Genomic DNA, 23,704 nt, shown 5'->3' on the forward strand with positions numbered 1-23,704 from the left:
TCTGTAATACCTCTCAATACTCCATCAGGGATGACAACAAAGTCTTTTGGCAGCCTGGCATTGCTGGAGAGTTCCCTGAACTACCTTTTTGATAAAGGTTTGTGATGAGCTGTGAAGGAGACACAGGGGACCTAGACCCAAGCCCAGAGGCTGGCTGTCCACCAACTGGGTAGAAACACAAACATGGTGTCAGGGCACCCTTCAGGTAGACCAGTTAGCCAAGACCCATCCTTGGTTCTGAAAGGAGAAGCTGTATTTTCCTACCTCGAGTTGGAGCCCGGGCAGGGTGTTTGGGCTCAGGGGTGGGCTGCTCAGGGGCAGCGGGCTCACTGGCTGGCTGCTGGGGCTTGGTCTTCTTTATGGGCATAGGCTGTGGGAGGACCTGTTTGGGGAAGCCCTTGAAGAACCATGCTCCAGAGCGCTTCCACACCTGGGGGAGGAGAGGTAGAACATGAAGACGCGACAGCCAAGCCCTATTGCTCCTGCCTTCACGAGAGCCAATTTTTCACTTTTCTCCCTGCTCACAGAGCACTGACACAATAGGCAGTGCATTTTCTCACCAGTACACAGCTTTCACAAATCTTACTTGATTCACACAATATCCCTGAACACTCAAGAGAGAATAACCAACCTCTTGATGGAAACAGTTGACTATCAGAAAGGTTATGAACAGGTATAAAGTTACACAGCCAGAGAGTGGGCTTCACCAAGTCTCCCACCTCTTAAATGTGCTGTGCTCCCTACTACACTGGCTGCTGTAAAGACGATGATCCACGTACATCCGCCCCAAGACCTCTGGGCTTCTTCCCTGCCTTGTGGATTAGCGTTCCACCTGGGGCAGTGTGTTGGACATCTTCTGTTGCCCCTTCAGATTGGTTCTACATCTTTTTTCACCCTGCTCTGTGCCCCAGGAAGCTGACCAGTAAGGACTACAGTAACTGGAATTTCTTGATCTCTACCTTCCAGGTGGATCTGGTCAAGGAGAGCATCAGTGGGGGATCGGCAGAAAGAAGATAGTGAGGTCAGGGTACTGAGTCCCTCGGCTCCCTCCTTGCTAGGCAGGCAGTGGCTACATTCCTGCTGGTTGATACCCAGTGTCCAGTCTGGTAACTGCTCCCTCCTCCACTCCTTCAGTCTCAGGAGTGGTATCAGCAATCCTGCTATTGCTGGTGCTGCGAGCTTCACCACGCCTTGCTGATCTTCCTTATCCAAGCCCAGACCCTTGCAAACAGCACCTTTATCAAAGCCTCCTTGATAATCCTGATGGACTGTGCCATCTGTTCTCCCAGGACCCTGACTGATATTGAGGGAAATATGGTCCTTGCAACAGTCTCCAAGGCAGGAATCTGCAGCAGAAGATGAGTGATGAAGAAATTGGGAAAAGGCGAAGGGAGTTAATTGGGACAAAGTGGGTAATAAAAAGCAAGCCTAGGTAAGAGAAAGATTCCATGAGAGAAAAAAACAGAGATAGAGTGAAGACAGTGCAGAGGAAGAAGTGTGAAGGGTGAGAGGCAAAGAGAGAAAGAAGAAAAGGCAGAGGAGATAAGGATGAAAGGGAAAAAAGAGCTCTGAGGAGGAGAGTACAGACGGCCCTCGACTTACAATGGTTTTCTTATGATATTTTTGAATTTACAGTGTTGCAAAATCGATATGCATTCAGTAAAAACCATACTTCAAATTTTTATTTTTATTTTTATTTTTTTTGCCACACCATGCAGTATGCAGGATCTTAGTTCCCTGACCAGGGATCGAACCCACGCCCCCTGCAGCGGAAGCTCGGAGTCTTAACCACTGGACTGCCATGGAAGTCCTTTTCGAATTTTGAATTTTGATCTTTTCCCGGGCTAGCAATACTCGATCGGATACTTTCTCGTGATGTTGACCAGGGGCAGGGAGCCACAGCTCCCAGTCAGCCACACGATCACGATGGGAAACAGCTGATACACTGACGATGATTCTGTACCCATGCAGCTATTCTTTGTGTGTGTGTGTGTGTGTGTGTGGTACGCGGGCCTCTCACTGTTGTGGCCTCTCCCGTTGCGGAGCACAGGCTCCGGACGCGCAGGCTCAGCGGCCATGGCTCACAGGCCCAGCCGCTCCACGGCATGTGGGATCCTCCCGGACTGGGGCACGAACCCGTGTCCCCTGCATCGGCAGGCAGGCTCCCAAGCACTGCACCACCAGCGAAGCCCCTCTTTTTTTTTTTTTAACCTTCAGTACAGTAGTCAATAAATTACAGGAGATACTCAACACTTATTATAAAATGGGCTTTGTCTTAGATGATTTTGCCCAGCTGTCGGCTAATGTAAATGCCCTGGGCATATTTAAGGTAGGCTAGGCTATGACGTTCACTAGGTTAGGTGTATTAAATGCATTTTCCACTTAACGATGGGTTTATCGGGACGCGACCCCATTGTAAGTTGAGGAAGATCTGTACAGGGAAAGAAAAGAAAATGAGGGAAAGTGTGAGACAAGAAGTGAAGTAGAGGGAAAGAGAAGGTGGCAGTAGGGGAAGACCCAGAAGATGAGAAATGGGGAGTAGGGAATAATGGATGTCAGAGGGCAATGAACAAGAGAGCAGGGAGGGAGAGAAGGAAAAGTCACAGAAGCGAGAGGTGAGAAAAGAAATTCATTCAAATACTGTGTCCTGCCAGTGTTCACAGCTGAGCTGGTTCCTTTTATACCAATCCCTGAAGACATGTGCCTGAACAGGTTCCCCAGCCCCCCAACTGCCACCTTACTCCCCTGGTTATAGCAAGGAAGGGGGAACCGTACAGAGGAGGGAGGATGCTCCAGGAGCTGAATGGGACCAATCCACTCACCTCTCTCTGCTCGATGCAGATTTTGCAGAGCCACACAGGGTGTGGGCGGCTGTTGAAGGTCTCCACCCCACACTTGGTGCAGACATTCTGGGGACAAAACATAGCCCAGTGCACACTCAGATATGCCAGGCTTGGAGCTGCCGGTGATCAGGAGAAGTGGCTGGGAATGGTGGCAATGAAGCCCTATTCTCCCTTGATGGACATAAAGCAATAGAACTCTCCTTTCCTCACGTCCCTTCCATGACCAAGGCCAGTTAGAATAAAGTTCCAATCTGAGTCTTGATTTCTGATAACAAGAACTGGAGTCATTCCCAAGCACGGGGTGAAGGGATTCTCCAAGAGTCCCTGTGGGGTTGGAGTTTTCATCACCCATACAAGGGAGATCACTGACATGATTTTTTAATCATGAGAGACTGTATATCCGTTTTTATTACTTTATTTCTTCTTTCTTTCCCAAATGAATCTGAGACACCCTAGACTATGACTACAGGTTCAACTCCTTATGGAGAAAGACGTTATCTGAGTAAATGCCATGACTATATGATGGAACATTATACTTTTGGCTGAGTTTTCTGGAAGTCAAAACAAATAGGTCACAAAATTCTCACTATCTAGTCAACTACAGAAGGCAAGTTTTTTGGAGTAGATAACCCTTCCCCAATATTCCATTCTAAATGCTAAATGGGACCCCAAGTAGGAGATGCCAAGTGACATTATGGATATCTCCAGCTGGGTCACTCCCCTGAACTCCTTTCCTGGGAATCAGACAGACCCAAGGACAGTTGTATTTCTGTCCTGGAATTGTCAAGTTCAGACAGCTTGAGGAGAGGGTGCAGGGTGGAGAGAGCACAGGGAGACTCCCCTTCAAGAGTGAATGCTTAAGAAGACCAAAGTCTAACTTGGCCTAACTTGGCTAGAGAGGGGTTTTCTAAGTGGCTTGAACTGTACCCCAGGGTAGAGAATGCTGGGTAGGGCTTCCATGTACACATGTGTCTTCCATGTAGACACAAGCCCAGCATGCTTTTTTTTTGGGCCACACTGTGCAGCGTGCGGGATCTTAGTTCCCCGACCAGGGATTGAACCCATGCCCCCTGCAGTGGAAGCGTGGAGTCTTAACCACTGGACCGCCAGGGAATTCCCCCAGCATGCTCTTTAGCCTGACCTATAACTTGCTAAGCCACAACCAGGATACTTGCAGGCTCAAGCATAGTTCATGTCCTACTTCAGTCTTCCAAGTTCATCCTGGATGGAGCTGAGCTCCAAGGAGAAAGAAGGGTCAGAGTGACTTCTAGGGGAGGAACCAGGATCAGGGTTACCTCGGAATACAGCTGGGCATGGGAGCATCCCAGAAGGAATCATATTCTGGCAACTACCTTTCCCGATCCAAGCTCCATCCCCAAGACCCAAGGCCCCCAAAGGCTGGAGCCCAGGCCTAGCCCCTATGCATGTGATGAGCGGGGAAGCAGGGAAGGGGAGGGCGATGGTACCTTCTTACAGTCCTCACACACTACACAGGCAGAGCCCAGCATCCCCAGCTGTTCTCCACACAGTATGCAGCAGTTCACCCCGTCCCCAGCCACGTTCTTCCTCATGTTCTCCAGACGGTCCACCAGGCGCCTGGAAGCAGAGTCAGGGTTATACGGACCTCACAGGACCAGGGACCACCAGCTTCTCCCTCATTATCTGGCTGATGGTCTTAACCTTCTTTGAGTCATAGACTCTTGAGTATCTGATAATGACTACTGGACCCCTCCCCAGAAAAAGGCACATACATTCTGATATATTTTCAGAACATCACGGAACCCCTCCGACATCCCCAAAACCCATCTATTCTACCAACTTCAGATTAAGAACCTTATCTAGTCTTTTCTCATGTCACCTCCTCCAGAAACTGTCTCCGGAGGCCCAGATCTGTTTATCTAATTGTCTGTATGACGTCTTCACTTGGGTATCAAACTTGTGTTTTCAACTGAACTCTTCATCCTGGCTGCTCTTCATCCTCATCCCCAGCAAACCTGCTCCCATTCTCAGGAAATGGCACCACTATCTGCTAACTTGCTTGAACCAGAAACCTAGAGGGTCTTCCTGAGCCCCTCCTCCCAGACACTCAATGACCCAACCAAATCCTATCATGTCTAACGCTCTAACACTTCTGGAATCCACCCATTTCTCTCCGTCTTCACCTCAACCAAGCCACTGACATCTCTCCCCTGGATGACTAACCCCTTAGTTTCCATGCTTTCATTCATGCCCTCTACAGTCTGTTCTCCCCATCACAGCCTTGGTGATATTCCTAAAACATAAATCTGATCATGGCACTCCCACTTCCCTTTAAAACCTTTAGTTGGTTCTCATTCCATGAGGTTTCCATGACCTTACGTGGTCTGGCCCCAGATGAAACCCCAAACCTCTTCGCCCTCTTGGTCTTGCTTCAATGTTCTAGCTCAGTGGTTCACTAAGTGTGATGACCAGACCATCAGCATCAGTGTCACCTGGGAACTTGTTAGAAATGCAAATTCTTGGGCCCCACTCCACAACAACCCTAATCAGAGACTCCGGGGGTGGGGCAGCAATCTGTTTAAACAAGCCTTCCAGGGGATTTTGACAAAAGTTTAAGAACCACTGCTCTGGTTACACTGGCCTTCTTTGAGTTCTAGTTCTCCTAATTGCCTCAGCACTTTCGCACATTCTGGTCCTTGTGCCTGGAATGCAGCATTCCCTCATTACACATATTTGTGATCTCCCTCTCTCACACACACACACACACACACACACAGACACACACACGCTTTTCCTGCCTAGATTCTCCTTATCCTTCATATTCCGGTTAAAATATCACCTCCTCTTAGAAGCCTTCTCCGACCATCCATTTTATTTACTTTTTTGGCAACCCTTCTGCATAGCACTTGTCACATTTGTAAGTAGTTGTGGAACTGTCTACACTAAGTAATTAGTTAATTGTGAGTCCATACCTGGCTACCTTCCTAGACTCTGAGCTCCCCTGGGCTGGGGATCTTGTCTGTCCTGTTCCCTGCTGTGTCCTCAGGAACAGAACGGTCCACAGTGAGTGCTCACACATGATGGTCGAACCAATGAATGAATGAATGAAGGAAGGAAGGCCACTTCCCAAATTTGTATCCAGCAAAAGCAAGCTGAGTTGAATGTCAAGTGACATACAATAGCAGCTTATACTTACATAGTGTTTATCATGGGCCTGTCATGGTATGAAGTGCTTTGGCACCCAACCCTAAGAGACAGGCACTATTAAGAAGCCATTTTACAACTAAGGCAAGTGAGGCACAAGGAAGTTAAATTACTTGTCCAAGGTCACACAGCTAGGAAGTAACAGAGCTAAAACTGGAAGCCAGGTATCACGTGTATTACACCGGCACTTCTCAAACTTAATGTGCACACAAGTCACACTGGCACCTTGTTAAAACAGATTCTGAAGCATCATGTCTGGGGTGAGGCCTGAGGTGCTACATTCCTAGAAAACTCCCAAGTGATTCCACACGATGCTACTGGCCCAAGGGCACACTCTGAATAGCAAGGCTACACATAATGACTACACCTGTGGGGGCATCCTGCTTCGATCTCAGGTGGGTTGTTTTTGACCCTTCCCACCAGCCTGAAGTCACCTCTTTGCTTTTTCCCCAAACAGAACCTTATTGTTCCTGTTCCAGCCACAGCCAGTGGACCCAGATGGAGCCGGACCCTGCCCACCCCCTCCATGCACTGGCTCTCAGCTGTGGACATCAGCTGTGGGTATCACAGGCTCCAGGAAGTCCCTGGCAGACCTGCTGGCCGCCACCTGATGCTGACTCTCCCCACAGGTCCTCCTCGCTCCTGCCATCCCCTCAAAGCATGCTACTCGCTGTGCTATAAACAGCAGCTTCTCCCTCTGTGTTCCATTCAACAGAGGAGCCCAAAGCAGCCTGTAGGCTCTAGCGCCTGCTGTGACCCAGATTGGACAGAGCTGCTTTGAGAGGCAGGATGTGCAGAACCAAAGGCAGCACGCTCTTCTCTTCCTCCTCCTCCTCTTCCTCTACCCCAACCCTCCCCACATTTTCCCTAGAAATTGCTTTTATAGGATGATGGGAGGCAGCACAAACCAGGAGCACCCAGTCCTCAGTCTCAGAACACCAGCATCCAGTGTCTGCTGAGCAATTTCAATGTGCCAGGCACAGAGATAAGCACTCCACATGGATTTTCTTAATGAATCCTTCCAGCAGCACTATAAGCTAAAGACTATTCTTGTCCCCATTTTCCAAATGAGAAAAGTGAAGCACAGAGAGGTTAAGTGAGGTATCCAAGTCACACAGCGGGGAGGTGGAGAAAGCCTGGGCTCAGACCCAGGCAGTCTGGCTCTCGAGTGCCTGTTGTTCTTCTTCTTTTAAAAAAATTAATTTTTATTGGAATATAGTTGCTTTACAATGTTGTATTAGTTTCTACTGTACAGCAAAATGAATCAGCTATAGTTCCTGTTCTTAATCAGACCTCACTGCCACTACTGCCAAGCAGAGCCATGGGGACCTTCTTGAACAGTCCAACCTCCACCCTGCTCAATTCCCCTGCCTTGCCCACACCAAGGGACCCTCCATCATTGGTAGGAACCAAGTTGCACACGTGCAGTCACCCCAGCTGCTTCTATCTCACCTGCCTCTGACTTCTCAGAGGTCGGGACAAGACACCCAACAGCTGTGCCATCAACTTGTTCCCCTAAAGAATCCTCAACATAGGGTTGAGAAATCTGGATTTTAGCCCTGAATTTTGCCTCTCTGGGCCTCAGTTTCCTCATCTGTAAAAGGGAAGGTGTTGGGCTAAATTGGTGGTTGTCAAATTGTGCTTTATGGCACCCCAGGGGTTCTTTAGAGACCATTTTGGGGCCACCCACTATAGAGGTATGGTGGGAGTGATTCTGAGGAACCAAAAAACCCCATTTCATCCAGAGCATGTCTGCATTTATCTCTTTCATTTGTTTGAGCTGTTGAATTAGATTTCCTTTGGAAAGTTGATTCCATTGTTTAAAGAAACAGTTTGAAGTCATCTGGAGCAGATGAATTTCAGGTTGCCTTTCAATGCCACAGAATTATGAGACAGTGAGGTAAGCTAACGGAGGCAGGGGATGGAAATTGCACAGTGATAAATATTTTCTTTTTCTCTCTTTTTTTGGCACACACCTTTGTTCTCACCTATTTTCTCCTTCATGGACTGACCTAGCCAGAAAGTGGTTAGATTTTGTTCTTCTCACTCTATCAATGGTGGTCCCAAGGCACAGAGTCACTTGGGTCACTCAGCCTGGGCTAGAATCTCGTTCTCTGTGTCAGTAAACTACCTTTGCTTTCCTTGGAGTCCCCTCATGGCCTTCTGCCTCAAGTCAAGCTTTGCCCACCCAGCTCAGGAAGAGAGCATGGGATAGATGACCCAATTCTAAACTGCAGTGTACTTTGCTCAGGAAACCTATGAGGCTTACTTGTCTCCTCTTGGAAAATAAGGGTGTGGAGTCACCCACCTCTTGCAAACCCACACTCTAGCATCCCTACCAAGATGCCTGTTCCTTCCACCATTCGATCCTGAACTCCAAAAGCCCCCATTAACACGCATCGTACAGGGAGCGTCTCATTAGCTTCTATCAGCGGCAGCAAATGGCACGGAAAAACAACAGATTGAAGATCATTATTCACATCTCTCAGCGTAGAGACCCTTGTTACTTGTGAATTCAGTCCAGACCAATAAAGAGAGAAGGAAGTGGAGTGGGGATGGGCAGACCTTCCTTCTCTGCTCAAAGATCAGGATGAGCGGGGGGTTCCTGGAGCCCGCCCTTTTGGACATCCTCTCTGCAGCCCCAAATACTAGGGCCTCAACAGGGAGGGCCCCAACAGCCAAGTAGCATAAACTTGGAAATAAAACTTTGCGGGAAGTTAAGTCCAAATTACGTCATGGCAGACCATGAGTCACAGATGGGTCTTTATCCTGGTGACAAAACATTTCAGTTTCTTCACCCCATAAGGAATGTTTATTGTTACCAGTCTTGGCAGGAGAGACCTATGTGCATTACGAAAGATGCCGGCAACCCTCAACCCATGTTAATGACCCAGAAAGAATTTTTTTTTAAATACCAATGCCTGGGGCCTCAGCTCTAAAACTTCTCAGCTATGGATCTGGTTACGCCCGGATACCAGCATTTCAGCATGCAGTCCTGTTGAGAGCCACGGCATGGGGGGATGTTTCCAAAATGTATGGTCCATCTAGATCACCTGGGGAGAGTGTTCAACATTCAGACAATGGTTCTATGGGACTGGGGTGTGTCCAGAGTGCGTGCATTTTGAAGTGACTCCCTATACGATCCTGATGCTGGTGAATTCCTGGCCACACTTTGAGAAATGCTTCAGTAAGGAAGGAAGCAGTGGGAGAAATCACATGAGAAAATCCTCTCCTTATTATGTTAAGTGGGGGAAAACCCCCAAACCCAGGATGTAGAATTGTGATCATGACATGAGGCTGGGTTTGGAACATGCTCATCTGAATATCTGCATGGTGTGCACTGGGCAAAAAAAAATTACACCGAAATATTCACAGGGATTATCACCAGGTGGCGGGATTATAAGTAATTTTAATTTCCTTCTATAAAGCTTCTGCTACCCCCTTTCCTAAAGCAACAATTACCTGGACTCCTCATACTTTCTTAACTTTCTACAAGAAACATGCGTTACGTTACATTAGACAATAAAGTGCATTTCTGAAGACAGAGAACATGTAAGCCAAGGGTTAAAAGTCATGGCTTTGAATCCTACCTCTTATCCAGTCAATGACCTTGAAAAGGCTTTGTTCTCTGCGTGCCCTCTTCCCAGACAATAATGTGAGGGGTTAGATGAGACCCACCTCAAGCTTCCTGCCATGGGCAACATTCAGGGATTCTCAGATGCTGAGGCTGAAACATCAAGATTTCCCCTTGTGTTTTGAAACTGAAGGACCTTCAATGACTAAGAGAAGACCTGTCTGCAATGGCAGGATACTTTTGTTTGCCTGTCTAATGTCTCCACATTAAGGGCCCAATTAGGCTGGACACTGTAAGTGGCTGTCACTCTCTAGTTAAGTCTTTACACGTCTGATTAACTTTATGGCTCCTACTTGCACCTCAATCCAGGAAACCCATATATCACCAGGCTGGGTGCTTAAGCGGAGCTGACGGTTACTCAGTGAAGCTGGGTGGGCATCTCCCATTTCCCAGGATGCTCCCAGAGACACCAGAAAGGTTATATGTCCCCTCTTCTGAGTACCAACAGATGACCTCTGGAGGGGGTGGGAAGTGGATTCCCAAGTTGCTCTGACCTTGCTGTCCCAATAGATGCAGATGGTCTACTCATTCATTTGACAAATATTTATGGAGAACCTACCATGTGACAGCAGACAGTGAGGACCCAAGGGGGAGCAAAACAAAGGAGGTGCCTGCCATCATGGAGCTGGCATTCTAGTGGGGGACTCAGACGTTACTTAAATGATCACATCGATCATCGTAACTACACTCGGAGTAAGTGCTCTGAAGGACAATTATGGGAAGCTATGAGAACTCACAGAGAGGGACATGAACAGTAAGATGGGGCCTCAGAGGAAGTGACTGTTGAGCTGAGACCTGAGGATAAAGAGGAGCTGGCCCAGTAAAGAGGGTGAGGAAAAGCACTGGAAGAAGAGGGAACAGCATGTGCAAGGGACTTGAGAGATGCTTAGCAGGGCTGGTGGGCTGGATGGTAGAAGATGAGGCTGGAGGGTGGGCAGGGGCCACTCCATGCAGGGTCTTGAGTCTAAGAGTGATGGGACAGCATGAAAGGGCTTTAAGTAGAGGAGACTCAGCTTCCCCCATTTTGGGACAACATATGGACATAGGAATGGAGTCCTTGGGAGGCTCGGAGCAGTGAGAGTTTCAAATGCCGCAGTGGTTCCAGGTAGAATGAGGCAGGCAGGTCCCTGGACTTTTTGTCTACACATGGGGCTGGACCAGGTCTCTTGAAACTACAAGACTGCCCCAAGTGGGTCTAACTCAGTGGTGGTGAAAGTGTACACTAGCAGGAAGGCCGTGAGAGATGCCATTGCACGCTAGCCAGCTTCAAGGAGTCACTCTGTGTGTTAGCTTCCTAGTGTTGTTGTAACAAATTACAACTTAGTGGCTTACGACAACATATATTATTTACTATCTTAATAGTTCTAGAGATTAGATATCTGACATGGGTTTCACTTAGTCCAGGTGTTGGCAGGCAGGGCTGTGTTCCTTCTGGAAGCTCGAGGGGAAAATCTGTTCCCTTGCCTTTTCTAGTTTCTAGAAGCTGCCCCACATTCCTTGGCTTGTGGCCCCTTCCTCCATCTTCAATCCAGCTGTGTAGCATTTTTCAATCTTGCTGTGACTCTGACCCTCCCGCCTCCCTCCGATAAGGACCCGTGTGATTACATTGGGTAATCCAGGATCATCTCCCCATCTCAAGATTCTTAATCATGCCTGCAGAGTCCCTTTGGCCATGTAAGATAACATATTCACAGGTTCCAGGGATTAGGATGTGAACATCTTTGTGGTGGAGGAGGGCATTATTCTACCCACCACACCCACATTCCCTGCCCCATATGCCATCTAGGTTCTATTTCCACCTGATTCAGGTCCAGATCAGATTTCAGTCCTCCTCTCCAGAGCAAGGGTTGGGCAATTCCTCCCTGCCTTGCTGTGGACGTCAGACAAATCAGGCTTTGGACTCTGTGAGGTTCTAATCACCCTCTCCAAGTACAACCCCAGGAAAACATAGACTCTCCACACATACACACACACATCCACACCTACACGCACACACACTTTCAGAATTTAGAAATAAGAGGCACTTTTTTTTTTTTTTTTGGCCGCACTGCACAGCATGTGGGATCTTAGTTCTCTGACCAGGGATCGATCCTGCGCCCCCTGCATTGGAAGCATGGTGTCTTAACTATTGGACTGCCAGGGAAGTCCCACAAGGCACTTATGAAGCAGGTGTTGGGGTGTCCATTCTGGAGTGACCTTGCCTGGGTCCATATTTGCTATTTCCTAGCTCTGTGACCTCAAGAAAGTTACTTAACCTTTCTAAGCCTCTGTTTTTCCTGTGTAAATTAGGGAAAACAAAGTCCTTGTTTCCTAGGATTGTTGCAAAGATAAAATGAGAGTTAAATGGTCATGAAGAACCTAGGGGCAAGATGGGAACAAAGACATAGACCTACTAGAGAATGGACGTGAGGACACGGGAAGGGGGAAGGGTAAGCTGGGACAAAGTGAGGGAGTGGCATGGACATACATACACTACTAAATGTAAAATAGATAGCTATTTTACTCTGGGAAGCAGCCGCATAGCACAGGGAGATCAGCTCAGTGGTGCATTGTGACCACATAGAGGGGTGGGACAGGGAGGGTGGGAGGGCGGGAGATGCAAGAGGGAAGAGATACGGGAACATATGTATATGTATAACTGATTCACTTTGTTATAAAGCAGAAACTAACACACCACTGCAAAGCAATTATACTCCAATAAAGATGTTAAAAAAAAATTTTTTTAATGGCAGTGTTTGTAAAATGCCCAGAACATGGTAACTACTCAGTCATGACTGCTGCTAATTATTTCTTCTGGAAATCTGTGGTGTTTATAGCTCCCTATACTCACAGTTTTTTCCTATATAACGAGGGTGCTAAAATCTGCCCATGAAATCCGTCTTTCTAAAGCTTTTTTTTTTTTTTTTTTTTTTTTTTCCCCTGGTACGCGGGCCTCTCACTGTTGTGGCCTCTCCCGTTGCGGAGCACAGTCTCCGGATGCGCAGGCCCAGCGGCCATGGCTCCCCGGCCCAGCCGCTCCAAGGCATGTGGGATCTTCCTGGACCGGGGCATGAACCCGTGTCCCCTGCATCGGCAGGCGGACTCTCAACCACTGCGCCACCAGGGAAGCCCCGTCTTTCTAAAGCTTTTAAAGGGGCTGCAGTGACTAGAAACTGACAGGACTTGTGTGCCCATCTCTAAATACACACACGGATGGCACATATACCCACACAGGAACAGGTGCATGATCAGCACCCATGTACAGAACACACTTTCACACACACGGCTGTACACACTCTGCTCTTGCAGGGAGCCAAGCCCTAGTTGTCTGCCTTCTGCAGACAAGGATATAAGCCAAATGCAGATCAAACAGTGCTTACTTGTTAAGCCCAGGCTCCCTCAAAAAAGTTCAAACTAGCCTCGGAAACATTCAGGCAACTGCTTTTGAGCTTTCAAACCAGTATTGCCGCAGTGTCTTGACGAATGCCGAAGAGAAGGCTAATGGATGTACAATTGCTCCAGGAAGTGGGCTTAACGTGGCGAGCTGCAGAGCTGAGGACACCCTACCTGTGAAGGTGTGATGGCTTTATGTGCCAGTTCCTGAATTGGTGAGGGAAATGGTGAAAAGCTGGGGTTCCACCACTGATGGTATGAAGCCAGAGCAGCTGCCTTTAGAGCTGTGATTGAGCATGATTACACAATGGTTTGTAAAATGCAGCAAAGTAGGAGAGTGGATGTCATGTTGTCTCTCTCTCTCTCTATCTCTGTCTCTCAACACACACACCATTAATTCCAGAATCATGCTGCTTATCCCGTCACCCTAACTGCCAAGTGGATGTTACCATTAAGTTTATTAAACTCGGCATTTTCTGAAGCCTAGATTGGGCCATCAGCTGTGAACAGGGACATGGCTGCTCTGAAGGGGGTGGTCTGAACTCCAATGCCAGGGTCTCTCAGGAACCTGTCCTTAAATGACTAAGTTGCTCTGTCATGAAGCCACGCGGCTGGCATGCAGGGTGTGTGCAGTTCAGACTCATTAATTCCCACCGTGTTTATTACCGTCACTACCTGGGGAGCCGTTGATCGTAATCTCTCTCCTTGATGGATTGGTGAATGGGATTCCTGTCTGGACCTCAGCACTTTGGGGAAGTGGGTCACCCTGGGTCAGAGTTGGAGCCAAGAGAGAAAGACAGCTAGAGGGCTCCACTGGGCTAATGCAGTCAGTCAGGCAAGGAGCTGGGTCATTTAAACCCAATAATAGCAACGGTTATCAGGAGCTGTGCTAAGCATTCCATGTGCATTGTTTTCCTTAAGTCATACAACCTGTGAGGTCAGTTCTATTATTCACTCCCATTTTACAGATGGGGAAACCGAGGCACACTGACAGGGAGTCACTTACCAAAGGCACACAGCTGGCAAGTGGCAGAGATGGGATCGGAGGCTAGGTCTAGCTACCCAGACGCTGTTACCCGCTTTGGAAGAATGAAGCCTTTGTTTCATTTCAGTGCTTGTAGTTGGGGCTCTTTCTAACCCCTCCACCTGCCCTTTTCTGTTGTGGAAAGTAGAGTTGAGAGAATGTGCTGCTGAGGCCCACAGGGGACAAGGGTCATTGCGGTGGAGAGGGGTGAACTGTCCTATGGTAGGAAGAAGTATGAGACTGAACCAATCAACCTGAGTGAATATGTGAGACACCCTGTAAATTATTGACTTCCCTGAAACTCTGAAGTCATTTGTCAATTGCCATCCCTACCTGCACTGCCAAAAGGCAATAGGATAATGTGGAAAGACAGATTCAAAGTCTGGTTTGGCCATGTAAAAGCTGTGTGCCCCTGGGCAAGTGTCTTAACCTCCATGAACTTCAATAATCTCGTCTGTGAAGCAAAGACAACAGTCTGTCTCTCTGAGAGATTAAAGGAAATACAACATATTTGAAAGTTCCTAATACAATGCTTGGCTATAAATGTTTATCTTTCTATAGAATAGCAGAATAGGACTCTAATCCTGGAGCCAGCCAGCCTACGTTTGTAATCCCAGTTGTACTGCTTATTAACTGTGTGACCCTGGGCAAGTTGCTTAACCACTCTGTGCCTCAGTTGTCTCATCTGTGAAATGGGAATGATAATAATGCGGCTTAATGCATAGGGTTGTGGTAAGGGTTACATAGATGAATCTGCATAAAGCTTTGAGTACAGTGCCAACACATGGTGCTTTGTAAGGGTGGGCTATTATTATTTCTCTAGAAGTTGAGTGTGGTTGCAGGGAAATTCTCATTTGTTTCTTCTTCCTTTCTTGAGCCACTCAACAAAAAGGCTAGAGCAGTGGTTCTCAACAGGGGGTGATTTTGCCCCTCAGGGAGCACGTGGTGATGTCTGGAGACATTTTGGGTTGTCACAGCTTGGTAACAGCCCCAGTTACTACAGGCACCTAGTTGGTGGGAGACGCTGAGATGCTGCTAAAAAATCCTATGGTGCATAGGAAAGCACCCACCACAAAGAATTATCTGTCCCCAAATGTAAACAGTGCCAAGGTTCAGGAACCTTGGGCTAGAGGGACTTAGGAGACCACATGGTCCAACTCCCCATTTTATAGATAAGGTCCGGGGAACCCTGAGGTTAAAAACATTCAATGAGAGGCTTAGTCAGTTGGGTTAAGAATTCATCCAATATGTATTCATTTGCTTTCTCTTTTATGCCAGGCACTGGGCTGCTTAAGGAATTAAGAAGACTTCATTTTCATTTTGTGCAAACAGATTCCATAAATTATTAAGGCTGGATGGACATTAGAAGGCATCGACCCAATCCCTGAGAAAACTGAGGTACTACTCAGTGGTTCTCAACATGGGGGGGGTGTTCAGAGTCCCCCCAAACCTGATGAAATCTATGAATATTTCTTCTTAAAAATGGACACAGGGACTTCCCTGGTGGTGCAGTGGTTAGGAATCCACCTGCCAATGCAGGGGACACATGTTCAAGCCCTGGTCTGGGAAGATCCAACATGCCATGGAGCAACTAAGCCCGTGCACCACAACTACTGAGCCTGCGCTCTAGAGTCCGCAAGCCACAACTACTGAGCCCGTGTGCCACAACTACTGAAGCCCGCGTGCCTAGAGCCCGTGCTCTGCAACGAGAGAAGCCACCGCAATGAGAACCCTGTGCACTGCAACGAAGAGTAGTCCCCACTCGCCACTAGAGAAAAGCCCGCATGCAGCAACAAAGACCCAACGCAGCCAAAAGTAAAATAAATTTATTAAAAAAAAAAAAGCACACAGACACATGGATAACTATGTCTATAATATCAGGATGCCCCAGGAGTTCTACCCACAGAATGTCTAGGACTCCAAGTCAAAAAAACAAAAAAAAAGGGGCGGGGAGGTAGGGGAATCTTCCTTTAGAAAGAGGAGACTATGATCTGGTTTATTGTCAGCTTGTCAAACCACAGGAAAGATGCCTACCTAATTAGATGTAGCAAATTCCAATCATTATTACTCACTTCTCCCCCTGTCCACATTTTGGAAAAATTCTGTGCCAAAACTATAGGGGATGGTGGAACTGGGATGGGGAGGTGATAGCAATCCAACAGATTCTGTCAACGACAGGTCTCTCTGTGTCTCTTTCACTTCCTCCTCCATCACAGGGTCTGGACACCAAGGTTAATGCCAAATCCTAATTACTTCTTTGGGCCCATCTGTTGAGGGATGTTGACCTCAAATGGAAGCCACCAAGCTGCCTGTCCCCTTGCGGGCAGAATATATGAGTAATGCCTTTGAGAGGCTCTGGATAGAAAGAAATATGATAAAGACATGGAGGAACCTACCACTGGGAAACAAAACAAAAACAAAACCCGCACACACAAATTTCCCCAAATGTTTAATTCCATATTTAATATGTTTTAAAAGTCCTGTGGACACCCCCTGGGTGTCCGTTCAATTTACAAAGGCCCTTTGCACTCTCTGGAGTAGCACTCAGCAGCCTTGTTTGTATAGCCTGGCACCTCTGGCCACAGCTGATTGGATGAGGGGCGGCACTCAGGGTGACCTGGACCAATCAGAGTTCCTTCCCCGGGAATTTGGAATTAGGACTAAGAAGAAATATAACAACTAGGAAGGTATAGTATGAGATTATATTTTCTAAGATGTGGGATGAGAAGCAGACCTTTCATGAGACTAGGCTGTGTTCCTGCCCTTGGATCCCTTGAGATACCTCTGAATCCTTATATTAAATTTCCCTTTTGCCTAATGGGGTAGAGTCTCCAAAGATGACCACCATTAACATCTTCCTTCCCTGGATGCATAAGTCATTCTTCCAGGAGGAGATGGGATCTATTTCTCCTCTCTAATAGATTGCAGTGGAGCGATGCCTTACCAGTTCTAGGCCTAGTTGTTAAGAATCCTGGAGACGTCCATCCTTGCTCTCTTGGGAGTCAGCTGCCATGTAAAGGAGCTCGGGCCAGACTACTGAATAAGGAAAGATTCCGCGGAGAGAGAGGGGCCATGCAGAGTGCACTGAGGCACAGACAAAGGATTGGAGCTTTCCTGGCCCTTCCAGTCCAACCCAGCCACCCACTGAACGCAGTTGAGTGAGTGACCCCAGGCTATGCCACATGGAGCAAAAATCAACCTAGCAGAGCCCTGTCTAAATTCTTAACCCACAGAATTATGAAAAAGAGTATACTACTGATGCTTGTAGTCAGTAAGTTTTGGGTGGTTTGTTATGCAGTGATAGATAACTGAAACCACCTAGCTGGAACTAATTCCTTTTCTTGCAAGCCAAGTGTCCTCACTAGTATAGAAAATCTACAGCAGTCAGCTCACGCAAAATAAATTCTGAGATCCCACTTAGCCTTGGATAAGGGATGTGGGGCAAAATGAGGCTCTTTAATGAGTTTCCCTTCTGACCATCAGCTTTCCTTCTGGGGGTGCTGAAGAGAGCAGAGCTTGGTTGTGGGCTGAGTTACCACTCAGTGAAGGTTTAGACACCACCTTGGGCAAAAGCAGAGGCTCCAAGGTGAGAACCAACTCTGGTCCACTGCATCATCTGGTGCTCCCTGGGGCAGAAACTCTAGCAAAACTGCCCCAGGGAGGCAGCATCTCCTGGGACGCCTTAGGGTGATTCTCCCAGGGGACTCTCCATGGCCTTAGGACCATGGAGACCAGTTCTGGCAGCTTTGGAGGTACAAACAGGTTAATAAGATCACTGGGAAGGAATCACTGGGCCAGCACAGAAGGGATTCTAGCTTGTAGCTCCCCAAATGCCCCGTCCAAACCTGAGCTTTAAAAATTTCCATGTCCTGCAAAGTCTAAGAATTTGAGGCCATACCTTCAGGAAAGATACCTAATAGTTTAGAACATAGTTCTGAGAGCCAGCCAGACAGGGACATATATCTTAGCTCTGTGTGACCTTGGACAAGTGACCTAACCTTTCTAAGCCTCAGTTTCCTCACCTGCAAAATAGCACCTACTTGATAGGGTTGAGAGGAGCAGTTAATGAGTTAAATCCATATGAAGTTTTTAGGTTTGATGTTTGGCACATAGTAAGTGCTCAATCACTAAATGGTACCCATTTATAATGATTGTTTACTATGTAAACGATGACTTCACGTGTCTCCCAGATGACTGTTCGGTAACAGAAAAGAAAACTCAGCATCACAGAGCTGGTGTCTAGACCCAGAAGGGGACACAGCTACATCTGCAGTTTTAACACTTAGAAGAGCCAGAAGGAGCTCATTTGCTCTGAGAGGTGCAGCCAACCACAGGGTACAGGGTCCTCCACCAGACACCCCCAAATACGGTAGAGTCGGATCAGGAAGGATCCTGAGACTCAGACTGACCCGCCTCACTGGACAAGTGGAGAACTGAAGCCCCCAAGGCTCATCAACTGAGCCTCAGGTTCTGGAGGGGGAGCCCTGATGGCGCCCCATTTTCAGCCTCGATCCGTGTCTGATATGTCTCTCTCCTTTCATCTGACTTCACTCTGATCCTCTCCCAGGGAAGTGTGAGTAGAACAGGAATGAGGGCAGGTTCAAGGTCGTAAGACACAAATAGCATGGGCTTGCCTCTGGCCATGCTACCAGAAAGGGCTGGCAGCTGGAAGGGAGCAAGGGAAAGGGCCTCAGCCAGAATCTTCTAGGACTATCCTCCCCTTTCCAGCAGAAGACATACTCTCTCAGCAAAGGGACACTCTGTCACCATGGGCTTGGCCCTAGCTTCCCTGGAAAGGCTCTGAAATCTCCTTCAGGGGAAGCCAGGGGCTTGCCAAACAGGAGTCTCGGGCATGATTCTAGAACGGAGACCTTGGCCAGTGTAAAAAAACAAGTTTCCTCAGCAAATTTGTCATTAATGATTGTCACCATTAACTGAGCATGCACTCTGTGCCAGGCACCACGATAATCTTTTGAATGTGAATTAAACATTCCCCGGGACATGTGTGCTAACGTTATCCCCATTTTGCAGCTGAGGAAACTGAGGAGGAGGTAAAGTGCCTTATCTAAGGTCACACAGAGAGTAAGTGGCAGAGCTGGAATTTGAAGCCAGGTCTCTCTGACTCTGGGGTCCCAGGGATTAAACCACTGTACTCTCCCACCATGTCACCAGGTCAGGCAATGTGGCAGGACATGGCGGGCAAGGCAGGGAACCCATCAGCCCTGTTCTAGATTGTTCAAGCCAGAATCCGCTCAGTCCACAGAGATCCCCTTAACTTTACACCCAAAGGCAGCCTAGTGGCCACGCTTGCACAATGTAGCCAGCACCTCTGGCCATAGTTAACAAGGATAGAATCTGATATAAACATAAGGCAGCCAATCATAATGTCTTCCCTGGGAAAATGGACCCTGGACTACAAAATTCTAAGCTCTCCAGCCTCTCGTTCACAGGAGATGCAGAAGGAAATTGGGGGGCAGCATTGTCTACCATGTTCACTCACTCACTCACCAAGTATTTTACTGAACACCTACTGTGTACTAGGACTGGGGATTCTGTGGCAAACAAAACAGGCAAAAATCTCTACACTCAGGAATCTTATAATCTAACGGGCAGAGAGATATAATCAATGTATAAAATTCAAAGTTAGCTAGTGGAAAGTGCTCCGCAGGAAAAAGGCTGGAAGTTCTTGCTTCCAAGCAAGAATTTAACATCTATATTCTTCCTTCCTGCAAGGCTGAGGCTCCTTGTTGGTTGAAGTGAACACACACACACACACACACACACACACACACACACACACACACACACTCACTTACACACATGCTCACAGACCTCCCGCCTGGACAACTCCTCACTCCTGATGTATCTTTTAAAAAGCAAAATAAAAACTCAACCCTACAAGCAGACCCCTCAAGACCCATCCCTTTAGCAACCTACTGAGGAACCTGACGGAGGGCCGAGCACAAAGCTGACTCCGCCTGTGCCAGGTTATTTGTCATTTGTCAATGTTTTCTGTTACCTCTGCCCTCCAAACCCCACTTTTCCCCTTCCTCCTACCATTCATTAAGCATGAAGTACGACCAGGCCTGGTCCAGGAACCATACAAGCATCATTTCACTTATTCCTTACAACAATCCTGTGGGACTATTCCTTTTATTTCTCCCATTCTACAAGTGAGCAAACTGAGGCTCAGAGGGTGAAGCAACATGGCCCGGGATCCACAGCCGGCAAGTGGGGGAGCTGTGATGGAAGCCGGGTTCTTAGAGTCCAGACCCAACCTCTGCTACCTCGCTCTCATGCTGGCCTCCCTTCAGGATGGATTTCTCCAATTCTCTCATACAATTCGTTTCAGATGTGCTCTCTCTTTCACGCACTGTCTCGTTGACATACACTTCCTCCCCCTTACGTCACCCTTGGCTATCGTTCTGGCACCTGCATGGCCAATGTCTCTAGAGCATATTCCTATGCAGCTGGAATGGGTATGACACCTGTGCTCACACACACGTCCCCAGCCTTCAGAGACAATCTCCCATCCCCCTCTCAGAAGATCCTCCCTTCTCCATCTTTAATGCACCCCCAGCCCAGAAGCCCCTCCCCAGCCAGCCCCCAGCCCACTCTCTCCCCTGTTCTCTTTTCTGTCTTCCAGCTCTCGCAGCTCATGCACCAAGGATTCCAGTTCTGCCTGAGCGGGTGGCTTGGCACATCACAGGTCACAAGCCCCGAGGGCAGCCCTGCCCCACCACAGCGCACCCGCCCCGAGCAGCACAGCCTCCTGGCGTCTCTGGCTCTCGGGCCGGATGCACGCGTCAGGCCTCACCCGATGCGCTCCTGCTCCAGCTCTTCCATCTTCTCAGCACGAGCAATCACCCTGTTGATGATCTCCTTCTCCTCATCTGTCAGCTCGTCCTGCTTCCTCCCTCTGTCTGCCTGACCACCGGGGTGAACAGACCATCCCGTCTGGAGCCTGAAAGGCAATATAGGAAGGTGTGAGGCTGCAGACAAAGTCAGCAGTTGCAGAGTGGTGGTTAGGCTCTAGCTCCTGGAGTCTGGTAAACTTCAGTTCAAATCCCTGCTGGGAGACCCTGGGTAAAAGAATCCAATCTCTCAGAGCCTCAGTTTGCTCATCTGTACAACAGGACACACATGCCTCCACCCTCATAAGGTTCTGATGAGTTTATTAAGTGCTTAGCACATGGCAGACACTCTGGAAGTAGCATTTGCAGGAAGTTAAGTTCATGGAAGCCTGGAGGATAATGGTGTTCTCAGGAAAAGAATCTCAACTGTAGACTTCTACAGCAGGAGCGGAAACAATTCTGGGAGGCTGGTCTGAGGCCCTGGATCCCAGGTTGACGCCAGCCCCTGTCTGGCACAAATACATTTGGTGTAGGCCACAGAGTCCTTAAAAAAAAGTTTAAACTAGTGGTCAACTAGTTTTATAAAAATCTCTTGATTTCACATAAACATCTAGCTCTCCTGCCTCTAAAGCTCCTATAGCATTTTGAGTTCCATCCTGTGCTCTCCTTGATCTTTTTTTTAAAATAAAAAAAGCAAATACTGATGTAGCACCTACTGGATGCCCACATTTTCTCATTTAATCCTCACAACATTTCCACAAGGCAGGACTGTTATTGTCTATTTTCTGGTGAGGAGACATTAGACTACTTGCCCAAGGTCACATGGCTGGAAGTGGCAGAGGTGGAATTCGGACGTGGGCAGCCTGCACACTTAACCTCCACAGTACGGAGAGAACTGAACGCTGCAGAGGATCAGAGGCTGCTGGGTAGAGAGCTAACGCTGTGGTCTATGGCAAAGTATAGACCTTGGACCTTATCTCCTTGGGCGATGCACCCCAGGGCACTGAGGTGCATCGCCCAAGTGGAATGCAGGAAAATTCTTGCATTTTCGCAAAATTCATCACCCAAGAAATTCTTGTCCCTGTTGGGGCAAAAATCAGTAACTATGAATCCCCTGGAGCCAGCACCCCATTAGCTGCCAGCCTCTATTACTTCCACTGCTCTAATCACGTCAGCAGGCATGAAATTGCCTTTTGACACTCAAAGTTGGAAATTAAAGGCCCCATCTTCCTCCCTGCTCCCGTCTCTTCTTCCATCCTCCCACCTTAGCTGGTTTGTTCAGAAGAGCACAGAAGGAAGAGTTTGAAAGCAATGGAAGCAGATGTCTTGGGGGCAAGTCTGGTTGCGAGAAAGGGAAGGAGCGGGTAGCCTGGGGAAATTCTGGTGGAAACACATCTTGCCTTGGATCAGGGGCCTCTGATCCAGGGGATGAACAAACGCTAAACATACTCAAATCCCCCTCCCCGAACCCTCCAATGGCTTCTCACTGATTTAGAATAAAGCCCAGGACTACACAGTGTGGTGAGTGCGCTTAAACGCCACTGAAGTGCGCACTTGAAAACGGTTAATTGCAGGTTAAGTGAATTCTACCTTAAAAAAGTAAAACTTAGTTTCTTGCCTATCTGCAAAGTCCTACCCAACCTGTGCTTTACCTGACTCTCCATCCTTTTCGCCCCCTCTCACTACACTCCAGCTGTACTGGCCTCCCTGCTCAATCTTGAACACTGAAACCTTGTTTTTGTTTCAGGGCCTTTGCACTTGCTGTCCCGGCTTCCAGGATGACTTACCTCCCCAGATCTCCCCCTTCTCATCATTCAGGTCTCAGCTCAAATGTCAGCATTTCAGAGAGGTCTTCCTTGAGCTCTCATTGCCCAGGTTCACTTGTATCCATCACTAACTGAAATTATCTTTTAAAAGAAGTTTGTTGTTTACCTGTTTGTTGCCTCTCTCCCCCCACCTGAACGTAGGATTCCAGGAGGACAGGGACCCTGTCTGGGTCTGGGTCACTATTATTTCAATGGCATTTAGAATAGTGTCTGAGGGTAAGCACAGAAAGAGTTTTTGAATAAGACACAATACCTTATGGCCAAAAGGGATGATAAATGTCTGATTATAAGTGTGACCCACAGCAAGCCCGAAGCAACAGAAGTCACTTATTCTAGGGGACCAAGGAGTGCGCCCTGAGGGAGTGACATCTACTCTGAGACCCGGAAGAGGATTTACTGTGATGCTGGTGGAGCTTAAATTTGGGACCCTTTGTTAGCACAGGCACCTTCCAAGGCCCTGGGAAGAGCTCTCGTAATGATCATCTGTCCTGAAAATTTTGTAAAAGAGAGATATTTTTGTCTTCTTTGTTTTGAAGAGGGCTCTCCTAAATTTCATAAGCTGCAGGCTGCAGAAAGGTATGGCTGGCTCCTACTGAGACCTCAGAGATAAACTAGAGTTGGTGGGAGGAAGGCAGAGGAAGAAACTGAGCCTGACAGAGAAATGGTCTTTGCAAAGGCCTGGAGTTGAGAGAGTGGGCAGTGTGCTTGAGGAGGTGAAGGAAGATCAATATCGTAGCCAGCCTACAAGATGCTCGCCAAGGATCTCTGCCCCCTGGTATTCACACCCTCCCTGTGCCATCCCCTCCCACACTGAATCCCAGCTGGTCCTGTGTGACCAGCTAAATACAATGGGAGTGACCGTGGGTGACTTCCAAGGCTAGGTCACAAGAGACACTGCAACTTCTGCCTTGGTGTCTTGGGTCATGCAGTCTAGGGGAAGTCAGATGCCATGTCATGAGATGCCACAT

At 48.0% G+C, this 23,704-nt stretch overlaps 1 protein-coding gene across 1 annotated transcript in view; it reads right to left on the reverse strand.

Annotated features, from left to right (window-relative positions):
- The window catches only part of RPH3A (rabphilin 3A), a 94,510-nt gene that overhangs the window by 27,409 nt on the left and 43,397 nt on the right, over positions 1 to 23,704 (reverse strand). The window contains exons 4-7 of the mRNA XM_024741517.1: positions 20,874 to 21,020; positions 4,310 to 4,439; positions 2,823 to 2,909; positions 265 to 430 (exon numbers count right to left, since the gene is read on the reverse strand). Of these exons, the coding sequence (XP_024597285.1) occupies positions 265 to 430; positions 2,823 to 2,909; positions 4,310 to 4,439; positions 20,874 to 21,020 (530 nt within the window). The remainder of the gene's footprint in view (positions 1 to 264; positions 431 to 2,822; positions 2,910 to 4,309; positions 4,440 to 20,873; positions 21,021 to 23,704) is intronic.

The sequence above is a fragment of the Neophocaena asiaeorientalis genome, unplaced genomic scaffold (genome assembly GCF_003031525.2).
Source record: "Neophocaena asiaeorientalis asiaeorientalis breed wild unplaced genomic scaffold, Neophocaena_asiaeorientalis_V1.1 scaffold648, whole genome shotgun sequence".
Classification (NCBI taxonomy): Eukaryota; Metazoa; Chordata; class Mammalia; order Artiodactyla; family Phocoenidae; genus Neophocaena; species Neophocaena asiaeorientalis.